Source organism: Ambystoma mexicanum, chromosome 6q, assembly GCF_040938575.1.
Source record: "Ambystoma mexicanum isolate Mex_15411 chromosome 6q, UKY_AmexF1_1, whole genome shotgun sequence".
Taxonomy (NCBI): domain Eukaryota; kingdom Metazoa; phylum Chordata; class Amphibia; order Caudata; family Ambystomatidae; genus Ambystoma; species Ambystoma mexicanum.
The window spans coordinates 1,154,364,819-1,154,389,086 of record NC_090937.1 but is presented as its reverse complement, the minus strand read 5'-3'; the positions used below and the strand labels follow the sequence as shown (position 1 = coordinate 1,154,389,086).

General features: G+C 47.3%; 1 protein-coding gene across 1 annotated transcript in view; it reads left to right on the top strand.

The window, feature by feature from the left end:
* Positions 1-267: 267 nt before the first annotated feature.
* The window catches only part of SLC30A9 (solute carrier family 30 member 9), a 1,100,681-nt gene continuing 1,076,680 nt past the window's right edge, over positions 268-24,268 (top strand). Inside the window, exon 1 of the mRNA XM_069631745.1 lies at positions 268-762. Within this exon, the coding sequence (XP_069487846.1) occupies positions 639-762 (124 nt within the window). The 5' untranslated portion in view covers positions 268-638. The remainder of the gene's footprint in view (positions 763-24,268) is intronic.

Below are 24,268 nucleotides of genomic sequence, written 5' to 3'. Positions count from 1 at the left end.
GCGCTCCCCGTCGTCATCTGGGGTCGCGCACGACCCTCTGGCTCCACAGCAACGTTGCCTGTCTCAGAGTCTCGTCCCCCGAAGAAAATGCCAATACATATAAAACGAAGCCACCTAAAAGCACGCACATTAAGCCTACGCCTAAAGCACGGCAGCGAGGGCCTTCCCGCTCAAGAAAAGGGACAATATGACGTCAGACGCTGGTACATGGAAGGGAACGCAACGTGCCCAAGTCACGTGAACAGTAGGCGGTCGTTACTATGGTCAGTTTCTCGGATAGGAAGGCACTAGACACACAGTGCCGCTTACTGAAGTAGAGATCGAAAACAGACCGTACGATAAGCCGGCAGAGAGGCACACAGCAAGGAGTTGGATATATGCCGTCTGTTCTACTATGGGATACAGTCGGGTAGCAAGTCACGCGTTTTGGGTTAGAGCAGGACAAAAAATCATACCGGATAGAACGACACAGCCGCTGAGTTTGGGATATTTAGAAGATAGCTTGGTCCATTGACAATATGCACAGCGTGACACTGACACATCCGTACCATCTGTCCCAAGACCAGGTAGTGGGGAAACAGCAGTGATAGAACCTGACATGCACCAGGGATAGACGTGATCAAGGAATATCTGCGAGCATGGTCTCCCCTCACTTGTGCAGCAGTATGCTGCATGCTCTGGTGGTCCAGGGGCGCGGATCGTCCTTCCTGTACCGACAGTACCTGAGATGCCCGATGCCATGGAGCAACAAATCCTATCACGGTCAGTCATCATCACAGGGCTTCAACAGTGTGGCCCCTGAGAAAGGGTTGCACTGCATTTGGACAATTAGCCTTAATTTTTTATTCAAATGAAATGACAACTTTCTTTATTTTCTGCTTTGTACAATGAGTGACACACCAAGCCCGTTCTATCACACATTGCTTTCGACTGTCTTCACGTGTCGCCAGATGCTTTCAAATTTCTTTTTATTCCACCCCGTGGACAGAGGTGTTATATATAATAAATCGATTTGTAAATAATGGACAGATGATTCTTGTGTTAACGGCAGATGAGAGGAGGGTTATTCTCCGAGTGCTACTGACAATCAACGTTCTGTGGTCAGGAAAGCTATAGGATAGCCTGCCTCTGTTAGATGTAACTGTGTCGTATATCAAAGATCTGTGAGGATTCCTGGCCCTTATATTACATAGGTAATACAACAATGTTATTACAGCCTTTACAGGCGAGCGCATTTCAGTTTAATTTTGCTTACGTGAAGTTCGTTGTATAATTATTGAAACAAACACAGGACGCCTAAGCGGCATGTGTTCTCATTCTAGAAACACCATACACGCACAACGATTGGTATTATCTACCCCTATAGAGTTTTGAGTGCGCTATTTTTTCGTTGTTGATACTGTTTAAACTAGTGCAGTTTCAGGATTTATCTATCCCTTGGCCCCCACAATACTCGTATGAAATCATTACTACTTATGTGCCTCCATTGCATGCTAGAGAATAATATACCGGGCTTACGGACCCCAGGGCTGCAGTTTAAACCCTCCAGTGGCATGTGGTGCAGGTGTAGCAATATCGATAGTATGAAGGACATTACAATTGCTTTTCGACTCTTCTACCCTCTCTGCTTGAATTTGAGCACAACCATGTGTGTTATTGGTTCATGAGAGTATACAGAGAGATTGTGTTGTGATTGGGTAAAGGATGTGTCTGGTTTCAATTACAGCTATGCAACTTGAGTATCTGGTAGTTGTGAGTTTGCCTTTAAGGCATTGAGCCATGTACGTCATGACACAATGACAAATAAATACAGCGCCGCGCTATGTGTTTTAGTCAGCATGAGCAGACAGCCTAATAGAAGCAGCACAACTCGTGTTTGTGACTGTGGAGTGCTACAATCCGTATGCCGTTATAACGGCACAGTGTCAATCACCCTTTACCGGCGATCCGGTACCAGACAACATTGGAAACAAGGCGTTTTCTCCTTGCTCCATTCCGAGGCGAGTTAGTTGTTGTAGGCCCCTCACCTCTGCCTATGAGTGAAGTAGTGGGCTGTCTCATATCCACGTCCGGCAACAAACCACAAGGGCATCTCCCGAATAGTGCCTCCGCAGGGGCTCCTCCAGTTGAGCAGTGGGGAGTCGCTCTGTATTCTCTCAAGAACTGTTATAGAACCCTTCTCAGGCATTGGCCCTGGCCATGGGCAATACAAAACACCTTGTTCAGTGTCTGCTTAAAGCGTTCTTCCTCTCCATTTTTCCTTGGCCACCAAAGACATTTTCCTTTGTTGTATTTCACACTCCACAATAAATTGCCCATAACTGCCCCCCTGCAACGGTGGACCGTTATTGTGACGAATCAACTTCCGGGGCACCAGTGGTCAAGGGATGAATATCGGTTTCTAAACCATCAATCAATCCCACACCTCTAGTACACCAGAAGGGATCCGAACAGATTGGAATACAAGCAAATTATAAGACTTCCTTGTCCAATTTTGGTAACGTTGCCAGAACGGCAGGCTTATCTTTGCAAGGTTGTGGATCATTGGTTAGTTGCAACACAGTGAAAATACAATTATTACCCAATGATAAAAGGGACTGTCCAGTCAAGGTTGTATACACATATCTACTCTATTTCTACAACAGACAGTTCTAGCACACTAAAATTACAACCCACACTGTAAAGCAACATAGAGGACAGACAGTCTGACAAAGGAAAGGGATGCTTTCTGGATACTGACAGGAGGGTAGTTGGTAAAGTAATCCGTCGTACTGTTCAAGGTTGTTTGGTTTCACCCCTTTCCAATCACCAAGGAGGTGAAAGGGTCGTAACTGTCTCTAAGGGCCTTCGGAGAAGGCCCGGGGGGGCAGAACCACAATGTACCTGGTGTTGAAAAAGTTCTTGGTGCTCAACAGCGTCGAGGCGGTTCAAGGGTGCTTCGCAGCCCTCAAGACAGTTAGTGGTGGGAGACAGTTGCGGGTACCAGACGGCAGACAGTGCGGCAAGCGAGAATGGACAAACGTCTCCAGGCTGTCCGGTGCGGCGGCTTGGGCCAAGAATCGTTGTCTCTGTGCTGGTTGACGGATCTGGATTGCTGGTCTAGGCGTCCCAGATGGCTCTGGCGACTGCAGTGTGGCAACAGTCAGCAGTGCAGCCGGATGCGGTTCAAGGACTCGACTGTCTCAAAATTGTCCTTTAAAAAGATGGACGCTGGATGATGCTTGTGTGGCACTCCTTAGCTTCTTCGCAGGGCTTGTCCTTCCAAGGCGGACGGCCCAAAGCTCGGGAGGGTGTTAGTAGGCAACAGCCTTGTCCTGTGTCCAGAAACTCTCTGGCACTTCCCACCTAGGAAGCTTGCTGTCGGAACCTAGCAGGGCATGCTGTGTGCTGGCTGGGTACCAGATCTGGAGCTGCTGGTCGGGTCCTCTGAGTCCGGTATCTCCCTCTGTTCCTTGGGAGATGTTTAGTGGAGGGATCTTGCTTCCCTCTTGGAACTCCTGGCCTTTCTTTACTGGCGGAAGATGTAAGGTAGACTGTACCTTCAGCTCGGGTCCAAATGAGTCCTTACTCCTTGCAAAGTCTTCATATCTGATCAGTGAGGGTCTCCACCCTCTTTTAAAGCCAAACGGGTCCCAGTGATTGGTGCAGGCTAAGCCCACCGTAATGAACCAATCCTGGCTCCCCACCAACAATCTTCAGTGATGCTTCAGGGCAGAATCGGGGTGCTTGGCAACAGACAGGGCAAGGATGACATATACTTGTAAGTCCCACCCATCTTCCTGTCTGCTGTACATCAAAGTGTCTCCCTAATTAACTGAGCCCTATTCAGCGTTTGATCACCACATGGGCCTCCTTTGAAGTAGGGGGTTGCAGGCAGACCTTTGTCTCCTACATTTCACATACTTCACTGCTCTGGAAGGAGTGGTTCCAGACAGGACATTCATCCTCCTTTCATACCAAGGAGAGGTGTTAGTACCAAGTTGACCAATTGCATTACAAAGAGGTGTTGTTCTCTGGTCTCCATGGTCACCTCCTGCACCCAGGCCTTCCCTGAGGCATGCTAATTAACATTCTTCAGTATTTGCTGCCACCAGCAAGGTGTAACAATGGAGATGCAAATCCATGGGGCCTTGAAATGCTAATCGGGCTGCCCACGGCCAGAGGCTTTTGATGTACCCACAGCTGTCGGGGGTCAGCTACACATGACAGGGGAGGGCGACGCTGGTAAGCTGTGTCCTCCCAGAGTACATGACTATTTTTCTGCTGTGCAGTGTGTGTGGAAAATCTGTGCGGGAATGGCCCCACATATTTTCTGGAGGTTGATCTCCCATCATTCGTTCTTTTAAATAAACAAAAAATGAAATAGCCCAAATTTCCTTCGGGAAACCATGTTAGGCAAATACCTTATCCATGATTGGCACTATGTGCGCCAACGACGTCGACTCGAAACCCACGTGTACCGTCTATCGGGGGCAGCAACTCCTAAGCATGGACTCAATTCGCCATTCCCGTTGCACAGGGGCCGCCGCTTGGCACCACGCACAGCTCTTCACAAATTTGTCAATGCAGCTTCCCAGGTTCGGGAACCATACCTTAAGTGTCAGGCGCGCCATGTTTTTGGCGGCCACCTGGCGCCCCTGATGTGCCAGTTCAATAACCTTTGGGATCTTCACTGATGCAACCACCTTTTTCTGTCTTCTCAGTAGTAATCCCGACTCGGTGAAGTATAGCTCGTCCCTGTTCCACCACAGCTGTTCAAGCATCACACAGACCTCCTGGGTCCATTTATTTAGTCCCATAAGGACCCCTTTCCAATCACCCATGTGCAATGCTTCACGGAGGAGGCTGAAACACTCATCCTTGCCAGATGCGTCAGCTAACTCCTGCACTGACTTGGAGTTGCTGACTCAACCCATTACTGTACAGACTCCTCCGCCTCTGCTTCCCCTGTCTCTGGCCAACTGTCATTCCCTCCTGGATGCCTCGAGAGAGAGTCTGCAGCATTATTTGACCCCAGACGATCTACTAGGCACACTCCATATTCCAGCGGGGCAAGAATCCAACGCTCAATCCGGGTAGGTGGTCTCAATGACAATCCAGCCTTGATCGGAAGGAGGGGCTGGTGGTCGGTGACCAGTTAATGGTCTCCCCAAAATGTGCTCTGGTGGCAAATGCGACCGTTCTTACATTGCCACCTGAATCATGTTGTGTCAACACTGCACCCAAACCAAACTGTCTCGCATCCACCACAATCTCTGACACCAGACTCGGATAAAAAAACGCAATGGTACCATTAGCTGTGAGCGCCTCCTTAATCTTGTCATGCTGCCTGTTCCAGCGGGGTCCATTGCCACACTGTATCCTTCCTGGTCAGGTTTCTCAGTGGCTCCGACAGCGTGGGAAAGTTCTTAATGAATCGGCCAAGGTACGTCATAATTCTCAGGAAGCTAGACTTCTGGCACTGTCTTGGGAGGTTGCGCATCTTTGTTGTCCTTCACCTTTCCTGGGTCTGCTAACACACCCCCTTGTTGGAACACAAACCCCAAAAAATCAATTTTCCTCTGGAAGAACTCCCATTTGTCCTTGTGTAGCGTGAGACCCAGTGACTTCATTCTCTCCATGGTCTTGTTTAGCCTCTCCATGTGTTCCATCTCAGATTTCACAAAAAACAAAATGTTGTCGCTGATATTCAAAACTCCATCCAGGTCAGCCAACACCCCTCAAATGATGTTCTGAAACACCTCAGCCGCTGCCTCGCTTGTATCTGTAGAGGCCCCTGTGAGTTGTGATGTTGTAATGTCCCTCGGCTCAGGGTGCACGGCCACTTGATATCCTGCCTTCAGATACCATTCAGAGAAGAACGTCCGCTATGATGTCATCAATGGTGGGCATCGGGTGTCGTTCTCTTAATGGCCTTGTTTGGTAGGTGTAGGTCCACGAAAATGGGAACTGAGTCTGGCTGCCTGGGCTTCCTTGTCACCACAATGGGAGAAACCCACAGAGTTGATCCTTCCACCTTCTCAATAATGTCCAGCCGAACCAGGTGGTCTAGCTCTTTGTGACATGTCCCCTCAGATGAAACGGGATCCTTCTATGTTTTAGGGACACTGGGCGGATCGTTTAGTTAATGTGAAGCTTCACATGGTCACCCACCAGCTTACCAATTCCAACAAACACATCTGCAAACTTCTCCAGAACAGCCTGAATGTCCTCAACATACACCCATAGGCAAAACTCACAATTTTCAGTGCTTCTGTTGCAGCTTAGCAATTTGTTTTCGCTGATGTCTGTGATGAAAAATCCAGATTTAATGATGTTAATTCCATGTTCAACTTTGGACCCCTTTTAATGGAATGGGTCCATCCCCACCAAAAGTGAACGTTCGAACCCTTGGCCGGCTCAGTTCTGGAGGACCGGGCTGCGCCTCTGTGTTTCAATGCCTTCACATTGACAGAGGCGCCAGTGTCAACCAGCACAGGCACCTCAGGCCCATGGACACTGACCACGCATCTTGGCCTCTTATTGGCCGTCAGCTCACATATACTGGAGATGAAAAGGACATCTTCCTCCTCCTAGGCTCCTTGATCCCTTTGATCCTCCTCTTGATCCATCTGGGCCACATTCCAGGGACGCCTTTGGACAAATGAACCCCTTCTGAACGATTCTGACTGGGCCCCTGGACATCAACCCTGGGATTGGAGCGTGGCACATGTGCGCAAAATAGTTAGGAACGCCACACCTTCTGCACGTACGTCCCTTTGCTGGCTGCTCGCTGCGTGTGGAAGTTCATATCCACACAGCAGGCACGGTTCCGCCATGCTCGGTCCTTTTTCCTTGCAAGGACCCACACTCCTCACCATCCTGGCCCCTTTTGGTCGCCCTACAGCACACACTTCATCAATCTTTAAAGTACGTATGGCTGCATCCATCTTAGATGCCCTAGTGTCTGCCAACTCATGGGAGCGGCCCATCTTGAGAATGCGCGCCAGGGTCAAACCAGGCTCCCTCAGCACCTGGCATTGTATTTTGCCTGACACACAGGCATTGTGTGTCAGGCATTGTATTTTGCCTGACACACATCCTTGAATCAACTGCTGGCGGACCATGCTCTCTTCATCGCCCCACGTACACGTGGATGCCAGCTGCTGCAGCCTGCCATAGAAAGTATCAAGAGCTTCATCGTCCTTTTGTTTAGCTGTGCACATCACAAACCTTTCATAGTCCAAATTGACTAATGACATGAAATATTCTCTCAAAACGTTTTTCGCTGCCACATAAATCATTAACTGGCCGTACTGTTGTAAATATTTTGTCCACAGCAGGACCTACAGCGTAGTAGACACCTTTTGGCTCATGATTCACCTCACCCATGGCTTTGAAGTACATCTCCAGGCGTTCTATCTATAGATTCCACCTTGGAACTAGACTGGATGGAGCACCGGACACATCAAACTCCGGCATCAGGGCCAAAGAACCATGCTATCTGGGCCTCTGCACACGTGCCGGGGCTGCTACCGCTGCCGCAAGCACATTTCCTTGGCCTCCAGCCATGACTGCCACCACCAGCAGACCAATTTCCTGTTGAGCTCACAAGCACCCTCCAAAAATCGAGGGCTACAACTCCATATCACGTGCCCCCCTTTTGTGCAGGCACATTGCTGTGGATTCAAGCACTTTTATCCTGGGAGCTGTCTGCTGTTAGCTGGCGTAGAGGGAAAAATTAGACTGCAGGCCTATGCCAGAAGGGCACTGACACTGAGCAGCAGTATTCAAAAATTGAACTTGAGGCATTGGCTGTGCTTTGGGGCTGTCACCATTACCATTTCTTCATATATGACAATTGCAGTAGTAACTGATCACAAACCATGACTTCCAATCATTGCAGGGTCATCATTACGACCTCGGGTAAGAATAGAGAAGTGGCTTCTCCCAATTCTGCACTATGACGTACCACTCTCATACAGGCCTGGTGGTGATAATACGGCAGATTATCTGTCAAAACACTTGATCTCTTGCAGGTCAGGGAGCTTGGAAGAAGATACAGACACAGAAAGCTGTTTTATTATGGAAAGTGCCATACCAAAATCTGTCTTTGGACGAAATTGCTACAGTGTCCGGAGTGGATGAATGCTTTCCGATTAGATTCCAGAAGCTCTTGTGAGAGGAGAATGGACACAGATCTTCTACCAATTGAATACAAAAATGTAAGATGCTAAAGTCACTCTCTAGGGAATGTGGAAGGTGATGAATGAATTGACCCTTGCACCGGATGAACTATTGCATCGAGACTCCTGAATAGTGATTTTCACCAAACTGGTATCGAAAGTTGTGGGACCTGCTCACCATGGACACCAAGGGGAAGCCAAAACAAAGGCCCACCTCAAGCAGACAGTCTGGTTTTGGAGACTAGAAGAAAAGGCTTATACTTGTATGAAGAAATGTCTATGGTGCCAAGCAGCGTCAATGGAAGTACAACCTCCTCCGATTCAGTCAATACCCAGAAGTTGCAACCTGTCGGAGAACTGTCTCGATTTTGGGTTGATGAATACTCTAGCACTTCCTAGTGATTTTACACGAGTGGTTACGATACCCTTGGTGGAATTTGTGAAAGCAATGGTGGTAGTGGATGTGTTACCGAAACTGGAAAAGGTGTTTGCTGCGCATGGGTTCCCCAAAGTATAATGTTCGGATAATGGCCCACCATTTCAAGGGGAAGCCTTTTGTCGTTTCCTAGAAGAACGAGGAGTAATCCATAGGAAAATAACCCATTCGTCGCCAAGAGCAAATGGGGGTGCAGAGCGTTTTGTGCACACACTGAACAAAGCGTTTCCGAATTACACGCAGCCAGGCACTAGCAACGACAGTACCTTTTATTCCTGCTGGAATACCGTTTGACTCATCATTCAGCGACTAGAGTTGCACCAACTGAAGTATTCTTTGGATTATATCCTCAAGACCTCAACCCACATCATGCATTACTCGAACCAAGGCATATTGACAATGGTGCTGTGGGACAGGAAAGGCTAAAGGCCAACAAACGATCAAGCACATTGAGGACTACACAGTCGGGATCTGAACATTGGAGATGCAGTGAGAACACAAAAGCCCACTTGAAAGCTGTGCTTCACATATGGGCCTCCTCTGTTCTGTGTAGTGGATACGGAGGAGTCAATGCTGACCGTGTCAGATGGCTGTGAATCAGTGATGAGAAATTCCAGTTTATTCAAAAAGATGACTGGATCTCCCAGCAACCAGAAGGAGGATTAATAGGCCAAATAATGAAAATTAGTCCTTGATATAAGGAAAGTGTTATGTCTGAGAGCAAACTGATGAACATGAAGCTGATGAAGCCTGTGTGCTGACGTGTGGAGGTAGATTAGTCTGCAGCAGTGGGTAATCTACGTTGGTACCCTCCAAGATCATCCAGACGTTGTCCATTACATTGGAAAACTATGTTCTAGATGCATAGAGCAGATTTGATCACTATTGTGGGGCAAGGTTTTAAGTTTGTCCTCTGAGTAGGATTTGCAGTTGTTATTGTGTTTAATTTTCTTGTTAAAATAAAGGAGGAATGTTATGAGTTTATGCCCTTAAGGCATTGAGCCATGTACGGCATGGCACAATGACAAACAAATACAGCGTCACTTAGCACCTGCGGATTGCCTAATATATGCTGCATTGGCTCCTGTGTGTCTCTGGGGGAATGGGGGGGGGGGCTACAATACAGATGCTATTATAATGTTATAATGGCACAGGGGAAAGCGTCTGGCAATCTGGTACCAAACAGCACTAGTGAGTAAAACCCTTTTCCCAAAGGAATTTTTGTTATGTAAGATGGAGTGTTCGAGGAAAATTTAGCGATGAGGCTCTTCCTTATTTTTTATTTATTTATTTTTTTGCATGAAACTTTTGCATTCTCTCCGGCAGGGTGCAAAGTTTGTCCTCGCCACCAGCCACTGATATTTGACTCTTTGTTGTGTGTGTGTGTATGTATGGCATTGAGGTTGCAATTTTTTCTTTTTTATTGCTGGTTGAAATTTTGCCCCCTGCCTCTTTTCCTTGCTCGAGTGCTTACTTTCGAGGTACCTGCCTCTGTGACAGCTCATTTGTAATTTATTCAGGCAACTCACTTTTCTATCTGAAGATGTAAAACTCCCACAATTCCCCATTTTAAATGTTTGCTGTGCGTAACACTGGGTCCTAGGCAGGGTTTCAAAATTGAGGGGAGCTGGAAGCTATTTAGCTCCTGCTTCTAGCATAGTAGAGCCTGGTTAGCTTGAAATCAACAGCTACCAGGAGCTACTTTTGGCTCCTGGGGCCAACTGGTGCCTTCCAAACATAGAAATGTGACATTAACTGAGTATTTGAGAATGTTAGTAAAGCTTTAGAGCGCATCTAATATACGTTGTAAACAGTGGTTCATACAAAATGGACAAAACGTTAAAGGAGCATCTAAGGTAGCTCCTGGTTCACCTGTGGTAGCTCTTGCCCACAGTGTGATGTCTAATACCCAGGAGCTATTTTTAGCTCCTGCTCCTCGATCTCAATTTTGAACCCTGCCTAGGTGTATGTCTGGGATGCTTGCTGCTTACTTCTGGGCTTTTGATTTGAAAAATATATGAAAACCTCACTTCCACAAACAAGTACTGCTGGGAGAGGACTGACAAGTCATTTAGGAGAATCATCCTGGGGCCCATGCGTTGTGAGGAGCCTGGCCGGGTTCAAAATAGGATATGCCTGTCTGAAGTTAATGGGTAAATATGCAGAAACTGCTGACAGTCTCGCTCCATGACCGAGCATAGGTGAGAACGCAATGGCTTTTTGTAATGAATAATCCTTGTGGAAACTAAGTGGGGAGGAGACGTCGAGCACACAATGATCCCTGTGTAGGTGATGCTAACGTCCCGGCATGGAGGGAACACTGGTACTGCACCAACACAAGATCAGCAGTGAAAGGAAATGCCAAATCCCCAAGCCCGGGACAAAGATTTTCCCTGCACCTGGGTGTGGATCTGTGAATGAGAATTATAAATGTGACTTAATGGATTGGGCTTGCATTGCTAATCCACTTTATGCTTCAAACGTGTGAGATCGGCCTGTGTGGCATCCTGACTATAGAAGTTTGGTTCTGCTTGCACATTGTATGAAGCAGCGTGGATGGAACTTTTCAAGAAGGTATGGTCCTGTAAAGGGGATCTCCTCGCCCAGCAATCCAGGAAAAAGTAATCAAAAATGAGTGCCCACTGATGCAAGAAAGAAGACAGATTTATTGATCAATCAGCAGAGAGAAAAAACATACCTGCAGCTCTATAGAACTGAACTGGACAAGCATTTCTCACCCTGCCCTTAGCGAACAGTACATTTTAAGGAGAGAAAACACACATTTGCATGAATCACATTTGTTACGTTTTGAGGGCAGTTCTTACACAGTGATTGGGCACTTGTCATCAGACCCCTAAAGAACCCTATACATTGTCCACAGGGATTGGACTCCACGTTTTCAGAAACAGAAAACAAAGCAAAAATAAATGAAGCATAACACCCCTTCATGATGTCATGATGCTAAACATCCAACCCCTCAATGACTTCAATAGGTGCTGACCGACAAACTCTACATTCTCATTGGCTGGCACCCTTCAATATGCAATGGGATAACCAGCTCAATGCCAATTGGACCTCTATACTGGAGACAGCACAAGCATCTCAATGAGGCCGACCAATAAGGTGCAGCGCGGACATCAGTGATGTGAAGAACACTGCTGCATACCGAGTCCCGTCCTTCTGATTGAAGCCTTTCCGTCCCTTGCCCCTCTTCACCTGTTCAGCCGCGCTACAGCCCCAACTCCCTTCTCACGACACGTTGACAACTTTTCTTGAAAAACATTTACAAGGCACTGTTGCTGGATTTTAATTGACTGTATTTAATTTGTTTTTACCCTACTGATCTTGCCTGGGCTTCTATGTACGTGGCACTGTGGCCTTCACGTTATCGGCTGGGAACGCTCTGAGTTGAAGTGTGCTTTCTCCTCCCAGGAGAAAGAACTGTCCTTGCAACAATCATCCTGCCATCCTGACCTTGGTTACTTTAGAATTCTGCTCACTGCAGAATGAAACACTGCTAAAAATGAAGCTTGCAGCCTTTAACATGGCTAACTGACAAATGCATTTCTACCACAGGCCTACGAAAACATGGCCACCCTATTGTTCACATATTGCTCATAAAAACACTCACCCCTCTATCTAACACTAAATCTATATGTTAAACAAAACCCCATCTCTCTGCCCTTCTACCTACCCCTATAAAAGTGCTAAAAAGAACTACCCTGTGAATGGTATTATTTTGTGCATATGTTTTTCTGCGCAGCCCCAACCCCCTGATGTGTGACACTGTGTATCCTAAATGCGAGTGACGTCGCCACTACTGACGTCCCTGACCATGCGACCCTTGCGTCGCCATGTCACTCGTGGTTTGTACATGCGCCCACCTTGTGGATGTTGGATCTGCATGTTTACACTCCCCGTTTCGATTGATCAACACTTCCTTCTCCTTTCTGCACTCTCTTTTTAGGTATCCAAATGCTTGATGCCCCACGCATGCTACCCCCCCATCGCCACATATTCATCCGGGGTGCAATTCAAAATCTGTGCCCCCCCCCCCCGTCCATCGCCGTAGCAGTCAAACCAGTGTGCGCTATCATTTTCCAAATTGGGAGGCATGGATAATGTTTCTGGACAACAAATAGCATCTACTACCGTGTGCTCTTCCGGTATCGTTTGTGTTTGTGTGTGTGTGTGTATTTCTGGTGAGAGGTGCAGCGTCATTGGCCAATTTAACAGCTAGTGACATCAAATATTTCTCCTTGTTCCTGCCCTCCTTGCAACATCTTAACCCTAGTTGACATGCAGACGACCATGAAAATCGGGATATTTAATTTAATGATGTTATCCATGTTGGGAACCAAGAAAACAGATGATCAAAATAGTTCTCGGTAACCACTTTGCTAGTCTCCTGTGTCGTCATGGAGCGTGTGCAGGACAATGATGGAGTCTGATAGTTTTGTTTCTTGCATAATTTGTGGTTCCGTACATGCAGCAACTGCTACCTGTTTTAGCACAGATGCCACCCTCAATTACAGTTATTAAATTCAGGATGTAGCGATTCTGTAGAGTGATTCACTGAAGTTCCCTTAACTCCTCCCTTACAGCATTAAGCCCCTTATCAGTCCTATTCGCCAGCTCCAGTAACTCTTAATGGGTGATTTGTAGCCACTTGGCGTTAGCTGCAGTCTGGATACCTGGTGCAAGGAGTGACGTAAAACGTGGCTGCCCTACTGAAAAGCCTGAACTCTGGTGAAATTGCTGACAGTATATCGGCGTATTGGGTGACCAGTAATTGTTGTCTTGGTGGCTACGTTGCGAGGTCAGGGACTCTTGGGAGGTGTGTGCACGCCACCTCGAAACGCTCTTATCTTGAAGAGCTGGATGTTTTGACAAGGAATCCTGTTCAGAGTGGGCGACCACCAGGGCAAGGGAAATGCAATGTGTCCAAGGAGCCCTGTCCTCCCCATTTCGGAGGGAGTTGAACAAAAGCTTGGGCCCCACAGGCCCACCAAAATTCCATGAGGGCCGCAGTCCCTGTTCGGGAGCTGGATCACTCTTGCGCATGCTCTGTTGCTACCCAGGTTGATGGGCCCGTTGGATCTGAAACATAAAGAATATGAGTTACTGCAGACTTGTCCTTTGCCTCAAGGTCAGGGATCGTATCTCTCCAGGACTGAAATCTCTGCACTGGCTCCCAGTGGCTGCGAGGATTATGTTCACAACCCTTTGCACCATCCACAAGGCCTTCTGGGGCCTGGGGCCTCAATACCTTCAACTCTCTCTCCCTAAATATCTTCCTTCTCGAGCTCTCCGCTCATCCGCCTCCAACTCCCCCAGGGTCAGTCACTTCTCCAAGCAACGAGTTGTTGGTAGATCTCTTTCTTAGGCTGGTGCCTCCCTATCTCCCTTAAACTTGAGGAGAACCATCTCTGGTTCCGGAAGCATCTCAAAACCTTTCTCTTTGCTTCTTCTTTTTCTCCTCCTCCTGCTCTGCTGACTTCCTGGCTTTAACCGGAACTAGACTGGCTACCTGGACACCCTCTGATCCTAGGCCCAGGTCCCTCCCAGCCAGCGTCACACACCTGCACTGCCCACCAAGCAACCCTCGCACATGGGGACTGTTTCGGCATCCCTACAGTCCCCCTACCAGCCCTTGACACCTGATGTCTGCACTTACCCATGCACTTGCCACTTGCTGGGCGTTACTTGTTTTATCTATTCTTAATTGTTTGATCTATTCCCATGTACTGCGCTGTCCCTGCCCCCTTCCCACACACTTGCGTGATCTGAATGACACCTGGCCTAGTAGGATCGGTGTCTGTCCTCCCTTTGTTCCCCTCCCTTGCCTCGTCGCACCTTGAAACACTTGTGTATAGGCGCGTTATAAATGCCATATCATATCATCATGTGAGTGCCTTTTATTTGCATAGGCTGTTTTCTTTTCGTCAGTCCATGTTAATGCCCTGAAATTATCATTCCTAATTGTATGACATGTTTCATTCATTAGTCCTACTACTTCTTCAGCAGGTCATACTAATCCTTCTGCCTTGCACCCTATTACTCCTATTACCCGTTCGTTATTATGAAACACTGTATCTTCATTACCAATCTGAGGTCTCGTCCTGCACCATAGTAAGGAGTGCCCAGTGGCATTCCTACACAATGATGTGCGTTGCATGGTAAATAATTGTTCCCCCCTTCTTGTTCCCTCTAACATATTCTAATACTGTCTATTGTTTTTTTCTGCTCCTCCATCTTCTTTACTTTTAGATAATTATCTGCGTGAACAACCTCCCCCTCCTCTACCCAGTATACGTTGACCATGTGCCCCTGGAACAAACCTCTAGTCTTACAAAACACCAGATGTATCCAGCAGTGACCCATCTGTACTGGCACTTCCTGGGGGGTAATAGTTTGGGCATGCTTGTGACGTGTGGGATGAGGGAGCACACATAACATGTGTCATTAGCCCTCTCTCGTCCCACTGATAACATATGGTACAACCGTATGAAGGCAGAGTCGGTGCTATGCTGTCTTCATATCAGTCTGGGTTGAATACCTCCCTTTTTTTGTTTCTCATCACTGCCATGTTTAAATCATGCTTATTGAGGATAAACTGTCCCATTTTGTAATTTTAAACAAAAGGAAAGGAAGAGCAAAGAACAGGAAAAGAATAATAATCCCTAACATATATACATAATGCTACTTTTAAAACCCTACTGTTGATCTTTCTTGCAGTATTGCTGAGAGATAGACGTTGGGTCTCCTTAACAAGCGAATCAAGGATAAAAAAAAGTGACATCGCATATACTTCCCAGTACTCGCCCTTCCTTTCTTCTGCAAGGGGAGCGCTACCGTTATCACTGTAGATGTCTGCCAGGTGAACCCAGGCACGCCGCTCTACCACGTTCTCTGCCGTTGGGGTGCAGTAGATCACGTGAAGGGGCCTGTAAACCTGGAGTTGCTCCATTTTCACGTGAATTTCCATATGTATATTTTTTTACCGGGGACAGTGGTGGTGGTTGCACAAAGTATTTTCTGGTGGGGATGAGCTCTCTGCAGAGGGAATGGCGGGCCGGCTTTGTTGAGGTTCTACCTTGTGTGAGATATATCCCAGGGAGTTGGTCAATTGTTTGATGTACTCATGAAATGTCCTCCAGAACCTGCACAGTGGTGAAAGCATCAGAGATCCTACATGCAGGAGTGAGAGGTGTATGCGTTCTCCTGCCTGTAACGATCTTGTGAGATGTTAAATGGTGGTCTGAGCCAGGCGTGTTAAGCAGTGCAAACAAAGCAAGAGGCGATTCGCAATATCCTTGTGGCAAACAAGTGTGTTGGAACCTGGTCCTGCGGTAAGTAAACGCAGTGAAGTACTGTGAAAAGAATGCTTTTTTAAATCCATTACTGTGAAGTGTGTGGCTCCTGTGGGGATATCACACAAGATAGTAGCCGGATTTGCCACCACTAGTAACTCTGCCTCCACTATGCTTTTCAAGGGGTGTAAATCCTGAATAAATCTCCACATCCCCCTTTTGCTTTTTTGACTGGGTAAATGGCGGTGTTGCATGGGGAATCTGATGTCTTAATTATGCCCTTTCTCCACAGGGCAAAAGTGTTTTGTACATTCCCTCATCTGCTTCTTGGGACGGGGTATTGTTTCACTCGGGGCAGGAGTGCCCCTTCTTTCAGCTTGATATGGACCAACCCTGCTATATTCAGCAGACCCACAACAGGGGGCTCACTGGTCCATATTTCCTTTGTCGCTTTACTTGAATATTTGTGTACGTGTGCTGATGCAGTGCTTAATACTTGTGTTTTCTGGGTAACCTCTCTGTTTTCTACAATCGCCTTGCATGGTTTGCATATCTGAAATATTTAGTTCCCCTGTGTCATCGTCCTCTGTGAAAAGCTGTTCGTCTGTCAAGCATTGTGTTGGGTCGATACACAGGAGAGTGTACCACTCTGTACACACTTGTCTGTCCCTCACAAAATCACCATGTCTTTCCTCGTGAGGGCTACTTTAAGTGTATTGTAATGATCGTTCTTGGTGCTATTTTCTTGTGTGCTGCTGTTCCGAATAAGAACTCTGTGGGCAATCGCAAGGTGTGATCTTTTATTCTGGGCACCCATCCTAACAATATCTGTACTGTGTAGAGGAACAGCTCCTGGTTTTACTGGTGCCCTTTGCAAGGTATTGTGTACACAGAATGCTTGTGTGAGTGCAGCGAGCCACGTGTGAAAATATGTCTGGTGTTGAACACACAATACCCTTCTCTGAAAATGAAATGGTCATGTTCAATTTGCTCATGAATACAGTAGGGGTGCTACAATCTGTTGCGTGCCTATGCTGAGAGGCAAATAGTGATGGGAACCATTACACAGCACCAGAAAATCCCTGTGTTCCTATCACTTTCTTCAACGGGGGGAACAACTCTTTTCTAATACAGAATTTTGGGCACATCGGAGTCCTCTGTGGGATGTCCTATTGCGTATTCATGTTCGACCCTGGGAATGTGAAGGGGTTACCTCCAAGCATGTTATGTTTAGACTACTTGTAAAGTGCACGGTCGCCCAGGGGCATCATGGCGCTGGAGAGGAAGGGAGAACCTGATCACAGCCTGAGAACCCAGAAAGCATTATCCATCATAGTTAGAAAAGATGTGTTTTTAAAGCTTTCCTAAAGGCCAGATGATTATAGTTCTTTTTCAGTTCAACTGGCAGCATGTTCCATAGCTGTGCTGCTGCGACAGAAAAGGCTTGTCCACCCAGTCAGGAGCGGCAAAAAGATGGTACACAAGCAAATCAGCCGACTCGGATCTCAAAAAGCAGGAGGGGAGATAGCCACAGAATTTGTAATGCAGGTACTCCCCTCCCTGCCCATGGAGGGCTCGATGCACGATATCGAGTGCTTTAAACTCGATACGTTGGACTACCGGTAGCCAGTGAAGGCGACGGAGGACTTCAGAAATATGGGCACTATACGGTGCCCCTGTCACTATCCGAGCTGCAAAATGCTGGAGATGTTGCAGTCAAAAGATCAGTCCCTTACGGTGCGCAAGATAAAGGGAGTTAAAATAATCCAATCGACTGGATACCATTGCCGACACCACCAATGGCTGTAAGGAAGGTGGTATGAGGTGAAGGACTTGCCGAAGGATTTTCAGATGGAAGAAACCAGTCTGCCGAACAGAAGGGCTTCCATAGATAGAGTGGCTGTCATAATGACTGCCAAGTTCTTAAACTTCACAGCCGGAACGGGAAGAAAGCCCAGAGAAGAAGGCCAAGAGGTCGAGAACCAGAGGGAAGGGTAAGGAGGAGAGCCCACCACCAACACCTCAATTTTGTCCCCATTCAATTTTAGCCGTTTAAGGCCCGTCCATTCCCCCACGGCCGTCGGGCACTTATGAAGACAAGACGACACCTTGGTCCGATCGAGATCTAGCCGAATCAGAATCTGTGTGTCGTCACCATGTCACTCCCTTAAGTGTGGTACTGTGTTCTGTGGTAGCAACATGCTATCCCAACATGTCTGCGAGTGTGCTTCTGCCTGCAGGGCATTCTGTTGGGGTTGCCTTTGTTGCTGTGTCTGCTGCATCTGGGCCTGCGGTACCAGTCTGTTGCTGTGGGGGATAGGTAGGGATCTGGTACATTGGTGCCCTCCCTCAAATCGTACCAACCTCCCTGTATCCCCTTCCCCTCTCATGGTATCCCCTTCCTTGTGGATAGTAACCAGTGTCCGGGAAATATCAGTTCTGTGGACTGTGCCCCTCCTCACCCCGCCTTGCTGGTAATACCTCTGTGGTGGGATCCCTCCTTGCTGTTGATACCCACCGCCTTGCTGTGGGAACCCTCCTTGCTGGATGAACCCGGGGGTGCCCCACCCTGCACTGGGATATGCTTGGCTTGTGCGATATTTGCAAGTATTGCTCCTTCCATAGTAAGTTTAGCAAATTTCTTCTGTATCAACTTCGCTTCAGCTTTGGTTGCATTATCTACAGTATGTTTGTCCTTCTCGTCGTGTCCTGCAACCATGCAGTGTGTGCTTGTATTTCAGGCCCCCCCTTTCTCTATTCCTACCACCTTTCCCAATGCTTTGCACACATCTGCGGGTAGACCCCTGGACAATGTATGGACTGTTGCGTCTCTAACGTCCACATCTTCTGTATGTGCTGAATGAACTGTGTGGGGTCTTCGTCCTCGTCCATCGTGCGTGCTAAATTTGCCTGCATGTCTGTGCCTGGGTACATTTGTCCTTAATAACTTCCATACGTCTGCACAGCACTTATTAAATGGCTCCTGTTGTCAATGCTGCTCAATTTTAACCCCCTTCCACATATATTGCCTGTTCCCATATTTTGTCTGCTTGCTCGCCCAGTAAGGCGGCACATAAACTCTTCATGTCACCTATTGCCAGGGTTTTCCCTGTTGTCTCTTTTTCAAGAGCAAACATCAATTGTTCTGCCCCTGCTGTGAGAGATGGCAAGCTGTACATCAAGTTTTCCTTATCAAAGTTCGGCCAGGGCACGTACTGAGGTTCCCCTCAACCTGTCTGTGGCTGTGATATATTCTTGATCTTTGCACTGCTTGCTACTGCTACCCTCCACGCTCTATTCCTGAATGTCTGTGATCAATTTTTTTACAGCTCCCCCTTTATCTCTCTCCTTCATACTTTCCTTTTATTTTTCTCCTTTTCTTTCCTTTTACTTGTGTCCTCTTCCCAAAATATTAGATCTTTCTGTCTCATCTTCCCCTTCATTCTCCTCTACTAGACTCACTGTACGCTGATTCTACCATGGGGCAGCCTGCATCTAAGCAAGCCATGCTGTCTAACTTGAACATAATTTTCCATAACGTCAATGTGTCTGGGGTTACTGCTGTGGGCTGCCCCTCCTCTTCCTTCCGCGCTGCCCTTTCAAGCTCCCCTTCTGCTTCCTTCACCACACCCTCTATCTGCCTTGGCAAGTTCCTCTTTATCTCAGCAAAATGTTTTTTTAACCATGTTTTCTGAGGTGTGGGTTACTTTTCTATCTTTGTGGTATTTGCTACGGGAGCCGTGCCGGCCCCTTTCATTTTCGTAGTCGCCCCTTTGTTGTCCTCCGTTGGAGGAACGTGATGGGGGTTGGTATATCCTGCCGCTGGTTGTAACATAGGGTAAAATCGATACAGGGTTGGTCCGGATGGATGGATACTCATGTCTGTATTCCTTACTATTTCTTCAGGTGACTTTTCCATGCGCTCCTCAAACATTTTCCAGAGCTCTTAAATGTTCTGCCTGCTCTTCAGCTTCTTCCCTTTGTGTTTAGCTAAAACATATGAACACATGTTTTCTACAATATCACTTTCAAAAGCCCTTTCCCTGGGCCATTGTTTAAACTAATATTGCCCTTCTGTGTCACTTGTTGTGTACTTAATTATTGTATCTCTATATTGTAGCAGTTTACTCCAGATACTCCATGGGAGTCTCCATAATACCAATTAACCCCATCCATCCCACTACGTGCACACCAACACTGTTATAACGGGGTCGTGTTTTCGCTCCCCCACACTGCTTTGGTCAATGTCAACCTTTTTGTTTTGAAAAATGCCATTTGTAATTACTTCACTTGTACAAGCCTAAAAAATGTATTAACAAAAAATAAACATTACATGTCGACCAATGTCTCGCTTTTACCACACCTGACTCCAATCACTTCACTGTACCTCAGTCTATCTTTACTCCGAATCAACACTTTCAAAATACAATATCCTATTTACATTTCAATCTTCAACACAACACACTACCACATTAAAACCAAACCCCAACAATTACCACTCCTACTAATAAACACTGATCTCTGGCTCTCGTCTCACACAACGTCTCCACTATCAACAATATTCTCAGTGTGTGGGCCGAGGGCCTATCTCCACACCGTGCGGCCTTTCTTCTTATGAGGAGATCCCAAACCATGTTATTACATACACCGTGCTAGTCTCATAACTTCATAGAAATTTCATTAATCACAATAACCCCAAAAGATATGACGACACAGTACCATCTTTCCTCCTAGTGGAGAAGATCCCTTCAATATTTCACTACTTCGCATGCAATACTACATGGCTCAGACTTTATCCAACATCGGAGGGAGCTCCTCAATTTCGGCTATACACCAAAAAAACCCATCGAATGCGCAACACTGCACTTTCAAGCACTGGTACACTTTGGTGCTCTAGCATCTTTGAGCACTCTTGATGCAAAGTCTCCCCATCTCAATTGCCTGAAACCCCCATGTGCACAGGCGCCGAGCTGGATCAGGCAGACCTTTGAGAATGTGCATCTGCTAGGGATTCTCGTTTTGTGCATTCCAACTGGTCTCAGTGGGCCTGCACGGCACCCCCCAGGAGTGCATTAGGGAGTGCACAGCTTTGCCAGGAGAACTGAAGATCTCTCTGGAGCCTCCAAAATGTAAAGGGGCTCTCCTCACTGAGTAATACAGAAAAAGGTACAAACGTGATCAAAAAAGAGTGCCTACCAGTACAAGAAAGAACACTGCTTTATTGATCAATCAGCTGGGAGAAAAAAGACTGCTCCGAAGAGCTGAACTGGTCAAGCATTTCTTTCACCGCCCCTACCGGATGGTACATTTTAAGGAGAGAAAACGCACATTTGCATAAATCACATTTGTTACATTTTCGGGGGAGTTTTAACACAGTGATTGGGCACTCATCATCAGGCCCCTAAAGAACCCTGTACATTGTCCAATGGGATTGGTTGCCCCACTACTTGGAACACAAAGCAGAACACTGCTTCACGACATCATGACGCTAAACAACCCACCCCTCAATGACATCATCGGGTGCTGACCGACATATACTCTAAATTCTCATTGGCTGGCACCCTTCAATATGTGAAGGGATAACCGGCTCAATATTAATTGGACCTTCATATTGGAGAACACATAAACATCGCATCAAGCCCTGCCAAAAGGTGCAGTGTGGACATCACTGAGGTCAAGAACACTGCTGCACACCCAGTCCCGTCCCTCTGATTGGATCCTTCTGTCCTACCCTGTCTCCCCCTTTGGACCTCTGTACTTGCTCGGCCACGCTACCTTCTTCTCGCAACATGTTGCCAGCTTGAAAGACCCTTGCAGGGTACAGTTGCAGGATTTTAATGTATTCATTTTTACCCTACTAATCTTGCCTGGGCTTATATGTGCATGGTACTGTGGCCTTCACGTTATCGGCGGGGAACGCTGCGGGTTGGGGTGTGCTTCTCTTCCCACGAGAGAGAACTGTCCTCGCAACAATCCATTAGATACTGTCTGGCATCCTCTGCCATCCTGACCTTCCTTACTCTAAAATTAATTCTGATCACTGCAGAATGAAAATAGCTAAAAATGAAGCTTGCAGCCTTTAACATGGCTGACCGAATAATCAATTTCTACTACAGGCCTACAAAAACATGGCCGCCCTATTCACATATTATTCATAAAAACACTTGCCCCTCTACCTAACACTAAATCTATATATTAAACAAAACCCCAAATCTATATATTAAACAAAACCCCATCTCTTTGCCCTTCTACCTATCCCTATATAAGTGCTAAAAACAATTACCCTGTGAAAGGTATCCTTTTGCGCTTATTTGTTTTCTGCGCAGCTCCAGCCCCCCTGACGTGCGACACGCTGTACCCTAAATGCACTGTGATGTCACTGCTCCCAACGTCACCGACCACATGACCCTTAAGTCACCACGTCCCTCTCGTAGTTTGTACGTGTGCCTCCCTTGTGGACGTTGGATTGCATGTTTACAGTCCAGTGAAAAGGTAACATTGAGAGGGGTTGTCTGACCAAGGTCGGCCATCATGGTTTGGAGTGACAGACCGTGATTGATCTGGCACATGTGCAAAAGGTAAAATGACATTGCTGGCAAATTGAGCTTGCAACAATAAATTATCCACTTCTCAGCGATATTACACAAAGTTTGCTCTAACTATGCAGTGTAATAAGCTCTGAAAGTAGCCTACTAATCCCAAAGCGAAGGGGGTTGGTTTTGGCTCAATCTGCAAGACATCGAAACTGATGTACAACAGTTCCGTCTTACTGGTAAGTTTTGTTGTAACAGAGCTGTTGCATCTCCTAATTCCCTGTATCTTTGTCAATAGTTTTTTGGAACACCGAATAAACTACTGATAAACACCCGCGGCCAGGCCCGCTTCCCTCCCCAGCTCGCCACATCCCTCCCAGCTCCCCTTCCTGGACTCCAGCCCTCCTGCCTCTATCCCTCCCCCGAGCCCTGATTTGAGCTTAGATCCGTGTGACATCTTGATTTGGTCCAGAAGCACGGTGAGAGTTGCGTCCTCATTGTTAGGGAGAATTCTCTCTTTAGGCTGAATTGCCTAACCTAGTGAGTCCCCCAGCAGCTTTGCTGGATTTCTGGAGTTTATTTTTTTCCTCCTGCCAAGAGTGAGACTCTTTTTCTCTCACTCTTGGACATGATTTATAGTGTTCCTTTGAGTGCTTATGTGTTTTATGGGCTATGGGGTCCTTTACTCCATAGGGTCTCATGTGTTTTTCCTATGTGTGTTACACAGCACCCTGCGTGCCGTAACACACGGGTGTCATAGTGACACCCCACCATAGACTCCATACCCTGGGACTGACTACTGTCTCCCAGGGCATGTAAAGTCACCATTGGCTTTACTAGTCCCAAATTATTAACAGAAACCAGTACAAACCATCATATTGTGGACGTACTGGTCGGGGCAATTCGATTGCCCCGGGGTCTGTTAGTCGAGGGGGCACGTCTCTGTCCCCCCTGATCGAGTTTTGGCTGGTGGCAGTGGAAACTACTTTTTATATTCGACCGCGAATATTTTCCTATGGGATTTTCCCATTGTTCGAGGCTACCAACTTTAATTATTTAATTCTCATAGCCTCGAACATACCGCCGGTTTATTTAATTAATATTAATTCTCCGGTTGGTATTTTTTGCCAAGACTCTATTCTAAAATGGCGTTTGTGTTCTCTTCTGTGACTCCAACCCAAGTCGAGCCCTTTGTTCCACTTTTTGGCGGGCTTCTCCACAGAAGCCTCCAAAAGTGGTGCCACTCTGTCTGGGTACCACAGGGGGTGTTGGAGGGGGTTTAGGCACCCTGGACCGAGTTACCTTGGTAACTCAGGTCGCACTCTTGTGTGATTTGGCCACTTAGCATGTTTGAGTGACAGCTAGGCTGAGTGAATGGGGGTTTTCTGCATAAAAGCAGGGCTTTGGGGACTGGAACTTCAGAAGTCGCCACAGGACCTGAGAATCCGACGAGGGAGAAGCTGAGCCGACCTACCACGATGACACCACCGGTGGAGCCCTGCAGAACCACGCACCACTTCCCGACGACAGAGAAGATCTCCTGGCTGGAGAGGCTTCTTCCCCTGGCTGGTGGGCACAACCGGATTTCCTTTCTTCGCACCCCAGCCCCGTTTGTGGTCGAACTGCCCGTGCCAAGCACCCAGGAGGCCGGATAGCCACTCATCACTGAACCGCAAATCAACGGACCGCTCCTTGTACCTGAGAAACTCCGCGGCTGGTTTCTTCCCTGGCAGTGCAACGGGCCCCTGTCTTCCTCCACGATGAGATCCTCTCTTCCCCCAGACGAAGCACCGACTTGCACCCGCTGCCAGGAACAACTGC